This window comes from Giraffa tippelskirchi, chromosome 4 (assembly GCF_054371585.1).
Source record: "Giraffa tippelskirchi isolate mGirTip1 chromosome 4, T2T-mGirTip1v1.2.pri, whole genome shotgun sequence".
NCBI lineage: Eukaryota > Metazoa > Chordata > Mammalia > Artiodactyla > Giraffidae > Giraffa > Giraffa tippelskirchi.
In genome coordinates, this window is record NC_137278.1 from 164,734,050 (window position 1) to 164,749,963 (window position 15,914).

At 46.0% G+C, this 15,914-nt stretch overlaps 2 protein-coding genes across 4 annotated transcripts in view; one reads left to right on the forward strand and one right to left on the reverse strand.

Moving 5' to 3' along the window:
• STAB2 (stabilin 2) overlaps positions 1 to 15,914 on the forward strand; it is a 164,892-nt gene that overhangs the window by 129,233 nt on the left and 19,745 nt on the right. For both annotated transcript variants that reach the window (XM_081595580.1, XM_081595578.1), the window contains 8 exons: positions 685 to 831; positions 2,109 to 2,165; positions 3,313 to 3,439; positions 6,393 to 6,542; positions 8,259 to 8,363; positions 10,848 to 10,955; positions 13,072 to 13,265; positions 14,288 to 14,429. In XM_081595580.1, the coding sequence (XP_081451706.1) occupies positions 685 to 831; positions 2,109 to 2,165; positions 3,313 to 3,439; positions 6,393 to 6,542; positions 8,259 to 8,363; positions 10,848 to 10,955; positions 13,072 to 13,265; positions 14,288 to 14,429 (1,030 nt within the window). The remainder of the gene's footprint in view (positions 1 to 684; positions 832 to 2,108; positions 2,166 to 3,312; positions 3,440 to 6,392; positions 6,543 to 8,258; positions 8,364 to 10,847; positions 10,956 to 13,071; positions 13,266 to 14,287; positions 14,430 to 15,914) is intronic.
• NT5DC3 (5'-nucleotidase domain containing 3) overlaps positions 1 to 15,914 on the reverse strand; it is a 104,220-nt gene that overhangs the window by 3,204 nt on the left and 85,102 nt on the right. The window lies entirely within an intron of this gene.

The window sequence follows — 15,914 nt, forward strand, 5'->3', positions numbered from 1 at the left end:
TTGACTAGTTTGATCTCCTTGCAGTCCAAGGGACTCTCAAGAATCTTCTCCAGCACCACAGTTCAAAAGCATCAATGCCTAGTGCATGTGAAAAAGAAGTTGCTATCATTATAAGGTTAAAGCCCATCACTGTATATTTTGGAAAGGAAGTGATACCTGGAGCTTTGCTAAGTGCTGGCACGAAATAAGAAAACTGGGTAATTGCCTGTGAAGTGGCCGTGTCAACCAAGTTTATCCTGAACGAGGGACAGGCCACACCTTCTCCACCTTGTCACCCCCCCCACCACCATCTGTACTTTGGTGGAGCAGTATGGCCAAGTGGCCAGGAGTGGGGGACTGAGGCTGCCAGCCTGGGCATGAATGCCCACACCACCACTTCCTGATCGTGTGACCTTGATGAGTTACCTAACCACTCACTGCCTCAGTTTCCTCATCTGTAAATGGGAATACCAGCAATAGTAGCCACATCCTAGTGTGGCTGTGAGGATTGAAGGAACTTGCATAGGTAAAGCACAAAGAACAGTACTTGGATATAATACAGTCTAAGCATTTGTGATGTAGACATTGATATCAATACATATCAGTTCTTTCTGACTCTGGTAGGTTCTGGCCACATTCCGTGGCCTGAGAAGAGAAGTCTGAGGATCACTGACTGTTCACCTTCTCTCTCTCCCTGTCTCGCAGGGCGACCTCTTCCTGAACAGCCAAACGTGCAGAATTGTGCAGCGGGAGCTCTTATTTGACTTGGGTGTGGCCTACGGTATCGACTGTCTACTGATTGACCCCACCCTGGGGGGCCGTTGCGACACTTTTACCACTTTTGATGTCTCGGTCAGTCCTAAAAACACTACTGTAGAAAGAGACCCTTGAGCCAACAAACAGCCCTTGTGACCCAGCGTGGACCCTGCTGTGAAAACTCAAAGGGCTGGTCCCCAGCGAACACGGGAACCAGGGGATCAGGAGGCCACAGGACAGGGCTTTTCAGATTCACCATCGACAAGCATCTACTCAGTCCTGTACAGGCCTTGCCCATTCTCATTTATTCACCACCCATTCATCCCCTCACCATTAAGCGAGCAGCTGTTGGGGACCAACTGTATGCCCTGTTCTGCCAGTCATTTTCAAACCCACCCATCCACTCAGTCATTCACTTATCCATTCAGCAAGCAGTTTTTGAGCCTCTGCCACAATAAACCATGTGAAACTGCCATGTTTGACAGAGTATGACTACAAAAATGGCCATGTCGTATGGTTCAATCTAATATGTGCTGCCCATACTTCCACTCACTTGCTCGTGCACTAACACTGATTGAACCTCTGTCCTGGGCCCTGCACTGTGTGAGGCACATGTGCATTTCACACTCGTTCATCCATCCAGTACCATTTATTGAGTATGACCTTTGAGCCTTCTGTTTGGCTCAATGCTCATCTTACCCCTATCCAATAATAGAAGTAGTGATCATCAACTCCATTATGTCAATTTGGAAATTGAGTCTCAAAGATGAAGTGACTTAAATGGCAAAGTCTGTGACCAGTTGATTTCTATACCAGGTGACTTATAGGCATTCGATAAATACCTAAATTACTAGAATGCCAATCAGCCAAAGTAGGAGATGAAAAAACAGTTGTTACCTTCTTAACTTTCAAAGTATATATACACACATTTTTTTTTCAGTTAATCATTTTTCCTCACAAATCCCCTGAAAATCAATAGCAAGAATTAGTATCCCTATTTTATAGATTAGAAGACTAAGGATCAAAGAATGTGATTCACAAAAATTTCACAGCTGATCTCTAAGGGAACTGACACTTGTATCCGCATTTCCCATGGCTGCTGTACCATGTGCCGTGCAACCCTGCCCTGGTGCCCCTTCATCTAATAGGGAACTTATCACCTCAAAGAACTAAACCAAGGAGTTGAGATCCAAGACAGACCTTCAGAATTCTCTATGGCAAAATTGCAGTGCATTTGTTTTTATATTCTTAATCATAGCCAGAATCTAAATCAAGATTAAGTTCTTAGTCAAATAATCGTAGCATTAACCAGGGGCACTTACTTGTGTTTCCCGATATTCTGGATTTTTAAGTGTTTCTTTCTTTCATACTAGGGGAATTGTGGAAACTGTGTCTATACTCCCAGTTGCCCCAAGTGGACTAAACCAAAGGTAACTATGAACACAGTGATAATGTTTGGAGAGTGATAGGTTTGTTTCTTTACTAGACCCCAATTTCCTTATAGGTATGGGTGTGTGTGTGCATCTGTGTGCATCCGTGGGTGTGTTATAACTACGTGTAACCAATTCATGTCTTTCAACAATCAGGCCACTGGGATGAGAGGTGAACATTCTTAGCCCAGGGAGACTGTCAGCCCACTTTTAAAAATCTAGAAGAGTCATGGGATTAAAAACCTAGAAGGGGTTACAAAAATAATGCTAATTGTAAAAATAATAGTTGCCTTTAGTTGGTTGCTTCTCATGTCTCTGGCTCTGTGTTGGACTCTTTATTTTGACATTATCCCCTATTCCCATTATATACAGGAAAATATATTACTGCAATTTATAACAAATGAGTCTCAGAGAGGGTAAGCAATCAGCCCAAGACCACACAGCTATAAGGAACAAAGCTAGGATTAGAGCCTAGAATACAATGTAAGAGTAATGGTTAAGACAATGAAATTTGGAGTCCACAGTTATGAGGTCAAATTCCAGTGGGTAATCTTTGACAAGTCACTTAATCTATATGTTTTTGCCCCTGCACAATGGAGCTAATAATAGTTGTGTGTGTGATTATAGTTGTGTGTGTGATTATTAGGAAAAGTAAGTTTTCAAATGTGGGTACAGAGCCTGGCACATAGTAAGTACTAGTTAAATATTGGTTTAAGCACTTACTTGAAAGTCAAGCTCTTTCTACCCTACTAGTAACCCCTCTAACAGAAACACTCCTACAAAAATGAACTGTAACCTCATACCCTCTCTACTGATGATCTTATGGGCTTGCCAGACCTCTCTCCTGATAGAAAGCTACCTCTTCCCCACTTCCTCCCCAGGTAAACTCATCTTTTGCAAACAGCTCTAAAGTCCCCCAAATCCTTCTTAAAATGGGGCAAAATCTTCTTTCTGTGAACTCCACCTCTGCCCTCTCCCCGATTCATTTGCCTCTCTATGCCCCTAAGAAAAGAATTCCCGCACAGGGCTCATGGCCATTTGAGGCCTATTTTCTACTTGGGCAGTACCTAGGATCCTCCACTGGGGGCAGACTAGAGCCCAAGTACAGGGATGGAATGTGGAGGGATGGTTCTGTCTCTTCCTTCAGGGCCAGAAGCAGAAGTGTCTGTACGACTTGCCCTTCAAGAGGAACCTGGAAGGCTGCAAACAACTTTGCACTCTCGTGATACAGCTCCCCAAGTGCTGCAAGGGCTACTTCTGGCCAGACTGTCAGGGTAAGAGTGCCTCTTATTATCTTGTGATTCTGAAATGATTGTACAATCACTGTGGAGCATTTGAAAGTACCAGAAGTATAAAGTGGAAGGTGGGGGTGGGGGAGCAAGGGAGTATATTGTTCTAAGAAAAGATCCAAAAGCAATTATTCTGAAGAGTTGTGTAGCTTTCCTTCTGCATTTTTTTTTTCTTATCATACTTGGTTTTTACAGAGTTGAGATTCTGCTGTGCAGAGGTTGTAAATTAAGTGTTTTCTGCTTAATGTTATAGAAAAAGACATTTCCCATAGTACTAGAAACCCTATATTTTATTTTTGAAATGATACTGATTCCAGCCTATGATACTGATAAGCACACTAGTTTAAATGCATCTAAGGACATCCACCTCGGCAGGGTGCTATATCAGTGTGGTATGTGTGGGCCATTATTTCCTGAAAACTCTCCTGTTATAAGATGTATAACATCACCCTTCCTCCCTAACCTCGCCTTTTCAGGAAAGGGCTCCTGAAACCCCTGGGTCTAGATACAACTCTAGCTAATAATGCAGCAGCAACAGCATAACAAATGCCATAGAACTTCCTGTCCACCATGCACTGCTTTAAATGAACACATTTATTGAGTGCTACTTCCCATACAGGGCTTCCCTGTGGTAAAGAATCCTCCTGCTAGTGCAGGAGACACAGGTTCAATCCCTGGGTCAGGAAGATCCCCTGGAGAAGGAAATGGCAATCCACTCCAGTATTCTTGCCTGGGAAATCCCATGGACAGAGAAGCCTGGCAGGCTACAGTCTAGTCAGTCGACTTAATGACCAAACAGCAAAACAATTTCCCGTATATGGCAATACATCTGAACCTCTCAGCAAACCCTAAGAAGCAGCTTCCATTGTCACCCCCATTTTACAGATAAGAAAATGGAGGTACAAATTGGATAAGAAGCAAGTCCAGGTTCCCCCATTGTGTCTCCAGGAGCCATGATTTTCGGTACAATGGACTTTCCTGGTGTCTTGGTGGTAAAGAATCCATCTGTTATGCAGGAGACAAAAGAGTTCAGTTCAGTCGCTCAGTCATGTCCAACTCTTTGCGACCCCATGGACTGCAGCACGCCAGGCCTGCCTGTCTATCACCAACTCCCAGAGTTTGCTCAAACTCATGTCCATTGAGTCGGTGATGCCACCTAGCCATCTCATCCTCTGTTGTCCCCTTCTCCTCCTGCCTTCAATCTTTCCCAGCATCAGGGTCTTTTCCAGTGAGTCAGTTCTTTGCATCAGGTGGCCAAAGTATTGGAGTTTCAGCTTCAACATCAGTCCTTCCAGTGAATATTCAGGATTGATTTCCTTTAGGATGGACTGGTTGGATCTCCTTGCAGTCCAAGGGACTCTCAAGAGTCTTCTCCAATGCCGCAGTTCAAAAGCATCCATTATTCAGCGCTCAGCTTTCTTTATAGTCCAACTCTCACATCTATACATGACTGCTGGAAAAACCATAGCTTTGACTAGATGGACCTTTGTTGGCAAAGTAATGTCTCTGCTTTTTAATATGCTGTCTAGGTTGGTCATAACTTTTCTTCCAAGGAACAAGTGTCTTTTAATTTCATGGCTGCGGTCACTATCTGCAGTGATTTTGGAGCCCAAAAAAATAAAGTCTGTCACTGTTTCCACTGTTTCCCCATCTACTTCCCATGAAGTGATGGGACCAGATGCCATGATATTAGTTTTCTGATTGTTGAATTTTAAGCCAACTTTTTCACTCTCCTCTTGCACTTTCATCAAGAGACTCTTTAGTTCTTTGCTTTCTACCATAAGGGTGGTGTCATCTGTATATCTGAGGTTATTGATATTTTTCCCAGCAATCTTGATTCCAGCTTGTGCTTCATCCAGCCCAGCATTTCTCATGATGTACTCTGCATATAAGTTAAATAAGCAGGGTGACAATATACAGCCTTGACATACTCCTTTCCCTATTTGGAACCAGTCTGTTGTTTCATGTCTGGTTCTAACTGTTGCTTCCTGAACTGCATACAGACATAAAAGATGTGGGCTCAATCCCTGGATGGGGGAAGATCCCTGGGAGAAGGAGATGGCAATCCACTCCAGTATTCTTGCCTGGAAAATCCCATGGACAGAGGAGCCGGGCAGGCTACAGTCCATGGGGTTGCAAAGAGTTGGACTCAACTTAGCGACTAAATCATCACCATACTTTATTTTTCATGATCCAGTTAAGAAAATTCTGGGCTGAGTCTACACAATTACTCAACCTTCACTCCACTCTCCATCACTAAAGCATAGACCATTCACCAAAGTCGGTGCCATCCCATATGTTTGTTCAGTGCTTTATATTTTCAGTGCTGCTGGTTACAGTATCTCATTTGGTCCTCATAGTCACAACATGGAATAGGGCAAGTGGGCCTCATCACCATCCTCTAGAGTTAAAAGAACTGAAGCTTAGAGCAAGTTCATTATTCAGCCCAGACCAGCAAACCCAGGTCTACGTGTGTGCTCAGTCACTTCAGTTGTGTCCGACTCCTTGCAACCCCATGGACTGTGTAGCACACCAGGCTCCCCTGTCCTTGAGATTCTCCAGGCAAGAATACTGGAGTGCATTACCATTTCTTCCTTCAGGGGATCATCCTGACCCAGGGATCAAACCCACATCTCTGATGTCTCCTGCATTGGTAGGTGGTTTCTTTGCCAAATCCAGGTCTCCTGACCCCCAAATACAGCACACAGTTCAATACATCACCCTTCCAGTCCTATCAGATACATTTAAACCATCAGCCAGTGGCTTACCCTAAACATCCAGTGACACCATATGGATATGTCCCCAGGACAACAGACCCCCTGGACTAATGGAGGACAGAACCCACAGCTGAGGTCAGGTTAGCAGCACATTTACAAAAGCACTGAGCTGCTCTGGGCCTGGGGAGACTGTTGAGTCACTTCTGTTTCATCTCTTCCAGTCTGCCCTGGAGGCCCAGACACCCCATGTAATAACCGGGGTGTCTGCCTGGATCAGTATTCGCCCAGCGGACAGTGTAAATGCAACAGTGGCTTCAACGGGACAGCATGTGAGCTGTGCTGGCCGGGGAGATTCGGGCCTGACTGTCAGCGTACGTGGCATCCCCTCCACTGAATTTTCGCCTGTTGTCATCTGGGTGTGCACCCTGCCCTGGTGCATACCATCCACCTGAGCTAGAAGCATCCTTCCTCTTTTTCCCAGCCTCTCATTTGCCTGCTCTTTTTTCCCTCCTTGGATATTTTCCCAGTTTCCATCCACTGAAAGAGCCTCGTCCATAGAATTGAAATTCACATCCCCAGCAGCCACCCAGGCAAGCTGTAGCCAACCAATGCTCATTCAGTCATTCAACTACCACGTATATGCTGAGTCCTTACTAATATCAATAGCTCACATGTATGGAGTGCCTGCCATGTGTCAGGCAGGTATGTTGTAGCATCTCATCCTCACAACAAGCCTTCGAAGTGGGAGCTATTATTATCTGTCCTTAGCAGATGGAGAAGCTGAGGTACAAAGTGCCTAAGTGACTTGATCAAAAGCTAGGAATAGTTCTAAATTGTAGGGGTACAGGGTATGAGAAGGGGATAGAATCTCAGCTTTCAAGGAGTTACACTCAAAGGGAAGAAGCAAAAATAACAGAAACAAAAATAGACATAAAGGTACAAAGAGAAAGAAGCAGGTGAAGGGGATCAAGAAAGAAAGGAATTACTACTCCAGAAAACATCTCACGAAATATTTGAGTAGAGACCTAGCAGAGATGAGGGGGCCAGGTGTGGGGATATCAATAGTAGCTCTGTCCAGTCAAATTTCAGTGATGCTGGAAATGCCGCCAGTTCTCCCATGAGGAAGCCACTTGTCATGTGTGGATATTGAGCACACAGATTCTGTGACTAAGGGACTGATTTTGTTAATTTTAATTAGTTTATATTTAAGTAGCCACGTGTGATGACTGGCTGCTCTGTGGGACAGTGCAGACTAAAGGAATGGCTTTCTGGGAAAACAGGCAAGTGCAAAGGCCCTGAGGTAGGGCAAGGTTCAGCATGCAAGGGACCAACAAAGCAGCCAAGGTAGCTGAGCAGAGTGGGCAAAGAAGAGGGAGAGAATGCAGAGATGGGCTCTGAAGGTCACCAGGGGCCAGATAATATGGGCGCTTCTTGGCCAGAGACAGATCTTCAGCATCTTATCTAAGTGCCGTGGTGGCCAGTGAAGGATTGTGAAGGGTGGGGGTGTCCTAAACAGAAAGGGCCACCCAAACTGCCCTGTGCAGAGAATACCATGGGAAAGCAGGAGCAAAAGACGGGCCAGCATTGGGGACGCTAATGCCCCAATCCAGGTGAGAGATGGCAGTGCCTTGGGCTAAGGCGTTGGCGCTGGAGGTGGTCAGATGCAGAAGGAATGGGATGTTTCTTGAAGCTTTGACTTTTAAATGGATTTCTGTTAGGAGGCCCAGATAAGGTTCCCTTCCCTTTCTGTTCTATTCCATACTCCATGACACCCTCTACTTCTGTAATTTACAACACTCAACATATTTATCATTACATTTTTAGTAGCCCATTACCCCTAGACTGTAAGCTCCCTGAGAGCAGGGACCTTATGTCTTATGTTTTCCGCTGTAACCTCATCACCTGGTAGCCTGTCCCTCACGGTAGCCATTGAGTAAGTTTACTTTTTGTAAGTTTGGATGAATGAATGTGGATAAGCACAGTGCCTTCCACACTGACCACACAGCCAGCACACGGCCAGTGAGCTGGCAGATTGGACTTCAATCCTGGATCCCTGCTGACTGACCACATTCCAACTTGCTCGACAGCTTGTGGCTGCTCAGACCATGGACAGTGCGACGACGGGATCACAGGCTCCGGCGAGTGCATCTGCGAGACGGGGTGGACAGGCCGCTTCTGTGACACCCAGACAGGTCTGTTGTGAGGGTGGTCGGCCGCCAGCAGCCCTGCGCTGCAGCAGACCTTGCTAAGAGCACCCAACTGAGGGTGGGGGTCTGAGCAGGGGTTCATTTATCCACGAGGAAAAGATGGCTATGTGGCCCCAGAGTCAGGAGATCTGGGGACCTGGAGGAAACTAAATGAAAAGATTTAACCCAAACCCAGGAAACCAACCTGCAGTCCTGTCAGTAATGGAAGGACCCACCTCAAACAAAGGACTATTGGGCAGGAATGGTCCCTAGGGATCACTGCCCAGGGCTGGCTGTGTGAGGACACAGAGTTGCAGGGTTTCACGGAAAATACAGTATTCCGTGGAGGCCAGGATCCGACCCTGAACTCTGCTACTTACTAGACAAATGGCCTCAGCAAAGCCACCTTCTCGGGATCTTGATATACTCGTCCATAAACAGAGAGCCTCTTGCACAGCTTGTAGGGAGGGACTGTTGTGAGGGTCAGGGTCATGGGTTTGGAGCGCCAGTGCATGTGGGCACTCAGGAACAGTAGCTGCCAGTATCATCATCAGTTACGGTCATCTTTGCCATGACCTCAGTCCTTACTAAGCTGTCAGTTTTCTGAGGCCTCCCTTGTACCCTAAGCCCTATGTTTGGGTCAAAAGGTCTAAGGTGTAAAGGTTGATGATCAAGTTGTCACTTCATCGTCCCTGGAGGCAGAAGTGTGTGACTGAGCTCTTCTTATGAGTATCAGCAACCCAAAGTGCCAGAATCCTGGCAGTCCTCATAACTTCAGTCCCTCCCCTCCTCCTCCCCCTCCCCCCTTGTCCTCCCCCCTCTTCCTCCACTCCCCTCCCCCTCCTTCTCTCCTAACCATCCCATGGCTTCATGCTGCCTCTCGATACTGCAGCCCCTTCCAATCACCAAAGCCCCAGATTAGTGGTACCCTAAGAAGGGCCTTGAACTTCCAGATGTTCAAGCTGGATTTAGGAAAGGCAGAGGAACCAGAGATCGAATTGCCAACATCTGTTGGATCAGAGAAAAAGCAAGAGAATTCTAGAAAAATATTTACTTCTGCTTCATTGGCTTCACTAATGCCTTTGACTGTGTGGATCACAACAAACTGGAAACTTCTTAAAGAGATAGGAATACCAGACCACCTTACCTGCCTCCTGAGAAATCTATGCAGGTCAAGAAGCAACAGTTAGAATCAGACATGGAACAATGAACTGGTTCCAAATCAGGAAAGGAGTACATCAAGTCTATATACTGTCACCCTGCTTATTTAACTTCTATGCAGAGTATATCAAGCGAAATGCTGGGCTGGATGAAGCACAAGCTGGAATCAAGATTGCCGGGAGAAATATCAATAACCTCAGATACGCAGATGATACCACCCTTAAGGCAGAAAACAAAGAACTAAAGAGCCTCTTGATGGAGGTGAAAGAGGAGAGTGATAAACTGGCTTAAAACTCAACATTCAGAAAATGAAAATCATGGCATCTGGTCCTGTCACTTCATGGCAAATAGATGGGGAAACAGTGGAAACAGTGACAGACTTTATTTTCTTGGGCTCCAAAATCACTGCAGATGGTGACTGCAGCCATGAAATTAAAAGACACTTGCTCCTTGGAAGAAAAGCTATGACCAACTTAGCGTGTTAAAAAGCAGAGACATTACTTTACCGACAAAGGTCTGTATTGTCAAAGCTGTGGTTTTTCCAGTAGTCATGTATGGATGTGAGAGTTGGACCATAAAGAAGGCTGGATGCCGAAGAATTGATGCTTTTGTTAACTGTGGTGTTGGAGAAGACTCTTGAGAGCCCCTTGAACTGCAAGGAGACTAAACCAGTCCATCCTAAAGGAAATCAATCCTGAATATTCATTGGAAGGACTGATGCTGGAGCTGAAGCTGCAATACTTTGGCCACCTGATGTGAAGAGCTGACTCATTGGAAAAGACACTGATGCTGGGAAATATTGAAGGCAGGAGGAGAAGGGGGTGACAGAGGATGAGCTGGTTTAATAACACCACCCACTTAATAGATATGTGTTTAAGGAAACTCTGGGTGGTAGTAAAGGACATGGAAGCCTGGCGTGCTGCAGTCCATGGCATCACAAAGAGTTGAAGACAACTGAGTGACTGAACAACAACAACAAAGAAGACCCTGGAATTTCTGCTCCAATCTAACCATCTCTTCTGGAACCTCATGCTCTCAGGGCCAAAGAGCTAGTCTGCAAAATTCATCCTTAATGGCAGACTTTGAGGTATAAAGTTTTCATTGGTTGCCCTTAACGTTGACATGGCAGAAGTAAAGTCTTAATACAAAAGAGTAATTCTGGAATCTCAGAATACCTTAGCAAATTACCCCATTACCACCCCCCTTGTAGCTGTAAGGGGGCACTTGGGAAACACAGGGGCAGCCAGATGGCATATTGGAAGATGCCTTAGTGGACCCAGTGCCTCACACATCACAGTGGGAGATGAATGATGACTTCTTTCTTTGCAGCTTTGCCTCCCGTGTGCACGCCTCCTTGTTCGGCTCATGCTACCTGTAAGAACAACAACACATGCGAGTGTAACCTAAACTATGAAGGGGACGGAATAACGTGCACAGGTCAGTCCCATCTGTGCATAGGTGGAACAGCAGCGGGGTGCTGGGGCAGAGCAGAACTCAGTCAGGGGACCTGGGCTCAGTCCTAGCCCTTCTGCTTCCTGCCTGGGCCACTTCAGCAACACCCACCTTCTCTGAGATGGGTTTGTTCATGCCTGACCTGCCCACTTCCCAGGCCATGACTTTGAACTTGCTTTGCAAACTGCAATACACTTTGTTTTATAGTATTTTTGTAACTTTACAAATAATCCAGTCTTATGTCAAAAAATTCAGAAAATATTCTATAGTATCTTAAGACAGTGCTTCCCTCAGATCCAACTTAACGACTAAACAGCAATTTTAAAAACAACAGTGAAACCTGCATATACTCTCACCACTCAGTGAGAATCACTTTGAACACAGCTATGTCTCTATCTCTAGTAGTTAGGATATAGCTTCAGCCACACAGAAACCCAAATAAACTGTGGCATAAACAAGGCAGATGTTTACATGTTTATTTTTATCTTGTTTAGCACTTTGGATGGAGGTATCCAGAGCTAACATAGGGTTTCTCTGTGAAAGGTCCTCTGGGGCCCAGACTCTTTCTGTCTTGTTGCTCTGCCGTCATTCACTCACCTGGCCTGAGATGGCCACTACCAAAAGCACATCCCAGGCAGCAGAAGGAGAGAAAGTTGGGCGGAGGCAAACCTCCTTCCCTCTAAGGACATACCTAGGGTTTCCCATGTGGCTCTAGTGGTAAAAAACCCACCTGCCAATGCAGAAGACACGCTTCAGTCTCTGGGTCAGAAAGATCTCCTGGAGGAGGAAATGGCAACCCACTCCAGTATTCTTGCCTGGAGAATCTCATAGACAGGGGAGCCTGGCAGGCCACAGTCCATGGGGTCGCAAAGAGTCAGACACAACTGAAGCAACTTAGCACGCACAGAAGTTGCTAAAGTCCTGTCTGCTCCATCACATTGCCTAGAACCTCATTCTCTATCACACCTGGGACAAAGGAGCCTGGGATGGAGTCTTCAGTTGGTCAACATGAGCTAAGCTATATATCTCAGATAGAAAAAGGAGACAGGAGATATTAGGGGAAAACTAGCAGTCTCAGACACATGTACCTTCTGTTTTCATGAACATTCATGAAAACATGATTCTTCCTATTCATATAGGGACAGATACTTTCTTTACAGAACTGAGATCTTGCTATTCCCGCTATTTTATAATCTGCCACGAGGCAGTCCAGAATTGGCTCAGCATCCGCAGTGGCAGCAAAGACCCAGGTTCTGTCTGTCTGCTCTGCCAGCCTTGGGCCTTCTGTCCTCATGTTCATGCTCTCAGCCAGAAAGGCAGAGGAGAGAAATCAGAGGGCTTTCCAGTTACTCCTGGGGCTGGAGCTAATCTCTTCGTAAGTTGAAATTTGGAGGATTGTGAAAACAAAGGTTAAGAGGCAACACAAAACAGTGGGGGAAATGTGGGCTTTGGAATCAAACCAACCAGCCCCCTCCACGTTGTAGCTAGTTTGCCTTTGATGGTCAGTTAAGCTCTGAGTTTCACTTTCTTCATCTGTGGAATGGGGGCAGCAGTGTCTATGTCACAAGGTGCTCAGTAGTGCCTTAACCCTACACACACACACACACCCAACTATGTCCTAACATTAAAAACCCAAACTCATTAGAAAACTACTATCAAAGTGGAGCCTAGAAGTTTGTGATTAAAAAGGGCAGAGGTAGACAGATATCCCCAGGTCTGGTCTATTAGGGCAGGGTCCCCAACCTCCAAAATCTAACACCTGATGATCTAAGGTGGAACTGATGTAATACGAATAGAAACAAGGTGCACAGTAAATGTAATGAGCTTGAACCACCCTGAAACCACACCCCTAAGTCCCTGGGAAGATTGTCTTCCATGAAACCAGTCTCTAGTGCCAAAAAAGGTTGGGGACCGCAGTATTAGGGTGTTAGCCGAAGGACACGAGTGTTGGCAAAGGTAGCACAGAGGCCACTAGGCATGGGGAGAGGAGGTGCTGACATGTTGGGGCCCATTTCCTCGCCCGGTGTCCCTGGTCCTGGGGTGACCCACACCCTGATCTGAAGCCCTTGTTACACAGATCTAATTTCCTCTGCTCTTGCAGTTGTGGATTTCTGCAAACAGAACAATGGTGGGTGTGCGAAGGTCGCCAAGTGTTCCCAGAAGGGCACGAAGGTCTCCTGCAGCTGTCAGAAGGGCTACCAGGGGGATGGCCGCAGCTGCACGGAGATTGACCCCTGTGCAGATGGCCTTAATGGCAGATGTCACGAGCATGCCACCTGCAAGATGACCGGCCCGGTGAGTCTCTGTCCCGGGGGAAATGAGGGGTGAGGGTACCCCCTGTGCCTCCCCCAGCCTGGCTTCTCCACTCAGGTCACCACTGGCCTCTTCCTAAGCCTTATTCCCATCCTAGTCTATTTCTCTATTGCTTAATAAGTCAACAGGCTAAATACAGAGTGGAACCTGATGCAGGAGAAGGACCTTACTGGAAAAACTGATTAAGTCCACATAAAGTCTATTGTTTAGTTAATAGTAACACATCAACACTAGTTTTTTAATTTTGACAATGAACTGTGGTTAGGAAAGATGTTAACATTAGGAAAAACTGGGTGGAGAATATAAGGGGACTCTCTCCATCTTTTCTATAAATCTAAAATTATTCAAAATACAAACCAAAAAAGTTAGCAAGAAGTGGCAGGTAAAGTGCACTCACACCTTTTTAGAGTGCAATCAGTGCCCTGTTGCCCCTTTCTCTGATGGGAAGGGAAGATGGTGGGAGATGATGTCCATTACAGCTACAAATGTGAACTTAACAGTCAGGCAGCCTCTGAGTCTTGGCTCCTGGCCTGATATGCTCTGAGTCTCAGTTTTCTTAGTCACAAATAAATTATGAGCCTCATAATAATGCAGACCTCACAGGATCATTTGTAGGGATTAAAGGAGATCATTCATTGGCTTGACAAATGGTCATCGAGCACCTACTATGTGCTGTTGTAGCTGTCAGGGATGTAGTGATCAAAAGTTTATACATGATAGAAGGAATAGGCATGCTCAGTACAGAAATCAGGCCAGTGTGATGAAAGGGACCAGGAGACAGGGAGGGTCTCTCTGAGGAAGTGAAGTCTGAGCTGAGATGTAAAGGAGGACACTCCATCCTGAGTCTGAACAAAAGCAAGACAGAGAAGTAACTCAACTCCCACTGGACAGGAGAGGCATGTTGCTCACCCTTCTGAGCATCTCCTGGATGGTAGCCCGCGGAGCACATGGGATTCTAGGGGGCCAGAGAAGAGGCTTTTTCATCTTTCCTGCTATCCCCCCAGGGCAAGCACAAGTGTGAATGTAAAAGTCATTACGTGGGAGACGGGCTGGACTGTGAGCCAGAGCAGCTACCCATCGACCGCTGCCTGCAGGACAACGGGCAGTGCCATGCCAATGCTGACTGTGCCGACCTCCACTTTCAAGGTCAGAGTGATCTTGACCCAAAGTGCCTGATCTTCAGGGTTGCGGAAAGAAGCTCTGTAAGAGCAAAAGGGAAAAGTCTTAAAAACTGGGACCAAACAGCCCATGCATTGCCCAGGAAGTAGTGGGCTTCTGCAGTCAAGGGGCGGAGTATGCTCAGAACTGGACTCTGAGTGTTAGAACCAGGAGGGAGCTCACAGGTCAGCTACTATACTCACTCTTCCCTGGTTGCTTAGCAACCCTTGCCACTGTGGATTGGAATTGAATCTGAGGAGCATAGTTTAAGATATTAAATAACAAAGAGATAGTGCCTGCCACAAGCAGAGCAGCAGTTTCTTAGTAGTTGTTTTAATAATAGCACATCAATCAGCATATATGCATTCACTTCCAAGGAAGATTTGAATGGCTTATCATAAACCCACAGGTAGAATCACACTAAGAATCATAACACACAATAAAAAGCCAGCTAGCAGTGCAGAGATGTGGGTGGTAGGGCACCTTGACCCCTGATGGAGAAAAGCCATCCGGGACCCACTAGTGGGGTTCTGAGCCCAGGGCAAGGAGGGACCGTAGTGGTGCAGAAAGAGATTCAGAGCACTGTGGCATTGTGGCCAATCAGGATTTACTGTTTGTTTTATAGACATGGTAATTTTAGTGGCGCAGCTTTCTGACATCTCAATAATAACTATTGACTTAACATCTGCTACTTATTGCCTTAGTCTGTTTGGGCTGCTGCAATATAGCCCAGGTGGCATATAAACAACAGAAATTTATTTCTCAGCTCTGGAGGCTGGAAACCTGAGATCAGGGTGCCCGCATGGTGGGGTTCTGCTGAGGATTGTCTTCCAGGTTGCAGACCACCAACTTCTCCTACTGTCCGCACAAGCAGAAGGAACAAGAGCTCTCTGGGGTCCCTTTTATAAGGGCTCTGCCCACTCGTGGTGGCTCCAACCTCCTTACCTAATTAGTCTCCCAAAGGCCCCACCTTATATTATCATTGTTAGCAAATCAGGTCTCACTGCTCGCCACTTACAAAATCAATATTCACAAACGTTGGTAGAAAGGAAAGGCACCAACCATCTGGGGAGGTGGTGGACTCAGTGTCCCCACCTCCCCAAACCAACCTCCAAAGATTTTGCTTGGCCATGAAAGCTTTTAAAGGGAAACAGGGACATAATCTCAGTTAATCATTGAGATGAGGGGGCTCAGAGTTGTCACTATCCCCCACTGTGTGCAGGCTGGTCGACTTCTTATGATTTTTTCTTTAGATGCTCTCTTGTTCACACAGTTGGTTCATGAAATGACTGAAGGGGAAGCTAGGGAAGAGATCTGATCATCTGTTAATTACTTATTCTTCATTTCTACTTCAATCTACAGGAGAAACCAACACATTAGGCAAGGTATTATGTGATCAAAAGATTTGAAAGCTGGGCTAGGGTTGGAGATGGGTAGAGCATGGGGATGCCTGGTTTAAGGTTAGTGACAAGA